The sequence below is a fragment of the Morone saxatilis genome, unplaced genomic scaffold (assembly GCF_004916995.1).
Source record: "Morone saxatilis isolate NCDOM2014 unplaced genomic scaffold, NCSU_SB_2.0 Contig3, whole genome shotgun sequence".
NCBI classification, from domain to species: Eukaryota; Metazoa; Chordata; class Actinopteri; family Moronidae; genus Morone; species Morone saxatilis.
Window position 1 is genome coordinate 12,884,471 of NW_023339873.1, and position 3,865 is coordinate 12,888,335.

General features: G+C 47.8%; 1 protein-coding gene across 1 annotated transcript in view; it reads left to right on the forward strand.

The window, feature by feature from the left end:
- The window catches only part of rtn1a (reticulon 1a), an 18,535-nt gene that overhangs the window by 4,343 nt on the left and 10,327 nt on the right, over positions 1–3,865 (forward strand). The window contains exons 2-3 of the mRNA XM_035673845.1: positions 1,783–2,514; positions 3,049–3,732. Of these exons, the coding sequence (XP_035529738.1) occupies positions 1,783–2,514; positions 3,049–3,732 (1,416 nt within the window). The remainder of the gene's footprint in view (positions 1–1,782; positions 2,515–3,048; positions 3,733–3,865) is intronic.

Sequence of the window (3,865 nt, forward strand, 5' to 3'; positions counted from 1 at the left end):
GGGGGGGGGGGGGGGGGCTACAGTCAACAGGATTACCGGCAGTTTACAGCTCCGGAGATCACCTCTCTTCACAGTTTGTAGTGGCTCTGAGTGCTTCCCACATCTGCACAGTAGTACAGTGAGTCATTTAGTGTTAGATTATGATGGTGTTGCCAGGGTGATGGCTGATGGGACCTATACGATGATAGTACACTAAGAGGATTATACGTTGGTTTGCTTTAGCAGTACATCAAGGGCATTCATGTCACTGAGCTGAACATGGCATCAACAGCTGGGCTCAACTATGTTCCATAAAGCCACAGGCAGTTCAGGTGTTGCTCCACAAGACATTTCAGTCTGTTAAATACAAAATAACGTGAAGCTCAAGAGCGTCTGGGCCTGCTTTGCTTTCCCTCCGTGTCACATCACCCCTCCCCCTGTGTCCCAGCATGGGTGTGTGGTGTTTATGCCATTGTACACTATGATGTATTGTTAATGGCCGAGGGAGCTGCAGTAGGAAGGACAGCAGAAGGGAAGGGTGGTGGGGCTTTTTAGAGGAAGCGAAGGGAGGGACGGACGTCCTGACCTGTTGGGCCTTCTGTCAGTCAGTTTGCATCCTCCAGAGCTAACCCCAAGGCTGCTATTTTAAATCTTCCCCCCTCATCCAGCCCAGCAGCTGGACCCAGGCTATTTATAGTACCACCACTGCCCTGAGAGCAGCAGGGCTGGAGAGTAGGAGGAGGAGCTCAGTTTGTGGAAGTATAAACTCCGACTTGTACACAGCACAACAAAAACATTAGCATCAGATGGGTGGTAATGTATAATGTGTGTTTGTGTGTGAGTACTGTGTTTATGCTTGTGTATTTATGTATGAACAGGAGGCTGTGTGTGTTTATTGGCCGAGTTGCCTGACTGGAAGACTGGAAGTTGGACATAAAGTTAAAAAAAAAATCGAAATACTTGACCCTGACTTCTGACCTAATGATCTAAAATAACACCCCTATTAAGTCCGTCGCTTCCTGTTTTGCAAGTCATATGTAACACGAGCATCCTTAACGTTTCCCCGCAGCACTGTAACAAATTACTCAGAGAGATATTTTACAGCAGAGCACACACACAAGTCACAGCTCTCTGTTAGTTTTGAATTCTTAATAGGAGCTGAAAACACTGTTAACACTACAATTGTATCACTGTAATTATTTCACTTGCGTGTGCTGAATACTAGGATGCAGCAAGTGCAGCGATTTAGAATATTTATTTTATACATGTATTATTGAACAGTTTTGTCAACCTAGCCTAGAGAAGCTTAAGCTATTTAAATTTGGAGACACTAGCTTGCACATACAGTATACTGTTCATATCTTATGTGTGTGTGTTCATTTTCATGAAACTAATTTGTCAGGGGAGACGCCGAATTAGTGATTACAGAGCAGAGATGTGACTAGAGAAAGCCATTTCCTTGCATGATTTAGAACAGACTCTGGTTGTGGCTCTGTGGTTTTTTGGGGTCTGAACAATCCCCCTTTGTCCCACACCGGGTACAAGTACCCTCTGTTACTGCTGCCTCACTGATCTTCACAGCCGAGCACCCAGTCTGACTGTGCTGCTCTCACAGTGCCACAGCCCCTTCTCCCTGGCAGCAGTGCCAGCTGAAGCATAGCCTTGTTTAACTAGATGTTTTCATTAATCAAACAGCTCATGATCGTGTGACACAGAGAGTGCTGTCATTCTTCCTCATCAGTTTTTTGTGTGCGTGTAACCTCATTGAATTTCTGTTCTCTCTCTTCCTGTCAATCGCTGCAGATGATACCATGTCTGGCCTGTTTAGGAAGCCCATGAATGATGACGGAGATGTCTACACCTCCCTGCTGTCTAATCAGAGCTTCACATCGGGTCGAGAAGCCTCCTACCTGTCGGACGACCTGAAACCATCCAAGCCCTCCTCTGCCTCCTCTGCCCTGGATCAGTTCTCCAGCGACACATATAGTTTCAGCTCCAACACCAAGATGACTTCCGACTTGGCTGATGACATGCCAAAATCTCTGTTCAGCTCAGATAAGACAGAATCCTACAACTACATGGACATCAGCCACGGGGATGAGCGCCATGACCAGCGACAGGGGGCTCTGCACAGCCTGGTGGACACAGGCTCAAGTGGTCATGACTCATTGGGCAGCTACATAGATAAAAGCCCTGGGCGAGATGAGGATGACGAGGAGGAAGATGAAAACCTAGGTTCAGCACTCGGCTCCCACTCTTTCCCCTATGTGGAGGAGCCGTCTGATGAAGAGCTGACAGACTACCGCTCCTATCGAAACCTTGGTGGCACCCCGCAGACGGCCAGCCCAGTGAAGATCACCTTGACCGAGTCCCAGCCTCCACCTGCCAAGACCGAGCCGCAGCAACAAGCCCCTCCAGTCAGTGTGTCTGAGCGTGAAAACGTCCTCAGTGTGGGCTTACAGGGGGTTCCCACTGTGACGCTATCAGAGCCAGAGGACGACAGCCCAGCTTCCACTCCCAATGCTTCACCAACACGTAAGCACAGCACACACACACACAAACACCTGTCACAAATATAGAAATGGGTAAAGTTGATAAAATCATGGTATAATTTCATATATCAGAATATATTGTAGTAGTTTCTGAAGGATCAATTCAGAAACTCAAAAATATCTGAGAAAGCAAAAAATTATACCAAAACACGTGTATGGTCCACCACCCCTATGTCAGGTATAGTTCATGTAGATGATGCCATAATGAATGTCAGCACTTGTAGAGAAGTAGTGGCAGTAATACAACAATAACTATCTCAAGTTTGTTAACATTAGCTAATATTAGCCACCACAAGCTACTCCACAATACCAGACCAAGTAAGGTTGTAAGAGGAAAACCCCTGAGTGAGTTTTATTGCTGATGAAGTCAACATTTCATTAGCAACAGGAGGATTTTGTTATTTATTCCTCCAAACGTCAGTCTAGCTTTAAGTTACACGTGCAGATACTGTATGTCTGGATTTGTAAAGTCAATGAAGGCTAATGGCGTCTTCTCTCTGCATTTCTTTGTGAGCAGAAAAAGAATTCCCTTCACATGACATGTTCAAGGCTGACGCAGTGAAGCCTGCAGCTTCCAAGAGCACTCCAAGCACACAGGCCGGCAGCAGGGAGCATGATGGCAGCAGCGCAGAGTCTGGAGACTCAGAGATCGAGCTGGTGTCTGAGGAGCCTCCAAAGGCCAGTAGCAACCCATTTGCCCAGCCGCCTAAAAGCAAGGGCACTTTCAGCCAGCCTAACAACCCCTTTGACAATCCCCCTGTCGCCAAGGGTGGTTTTGGCCTGGCTGGCAACCACGCTCCACCCACAGCCTACAGCATTCTGAGGGAGGAAAGGGAGGCAGAGCTTGACAGCGATCTCTTCATTGAGTCTGCGTCTGAAGAGAGCCCAAAGAGAGAGCAGGGCTTCAGTAGCCCCAAACCGGGAGCCAGTCCTCCCTCTCCTCTGGTTCCCAGTGCTGTCCCTCCCCGCAGTCCGGCTGAGGCGGTGCCAGCCGAGCCCTTGATCACAGAAAAGGTTAAGACCCCAGTGAAAACAGAGGAGGATCGCCCCACTAAGCCCAAGCCCCCCACTGCTGCCGTTCCCCCAGAGGTGCGATCAGAGAGGCCCCACCAGGATGACATGCACAAGCACACCAGTGAGGGCCAAGGAGACCTAGGAAAACCTGCTGTCTCAGTCTTCGTTGGCTTTAATAAACAAAAAGGTCAGTCTTAAATCTTGATTGTCTCTTTTACCCAGAATTTGGTGTTTTCACCTCAGCATTAAAGTGTAAGAATATATATTGTTGCTGCCTCTTTGTAGAAGTAATAGGATTTCACAAAACATGTCTGTAATCT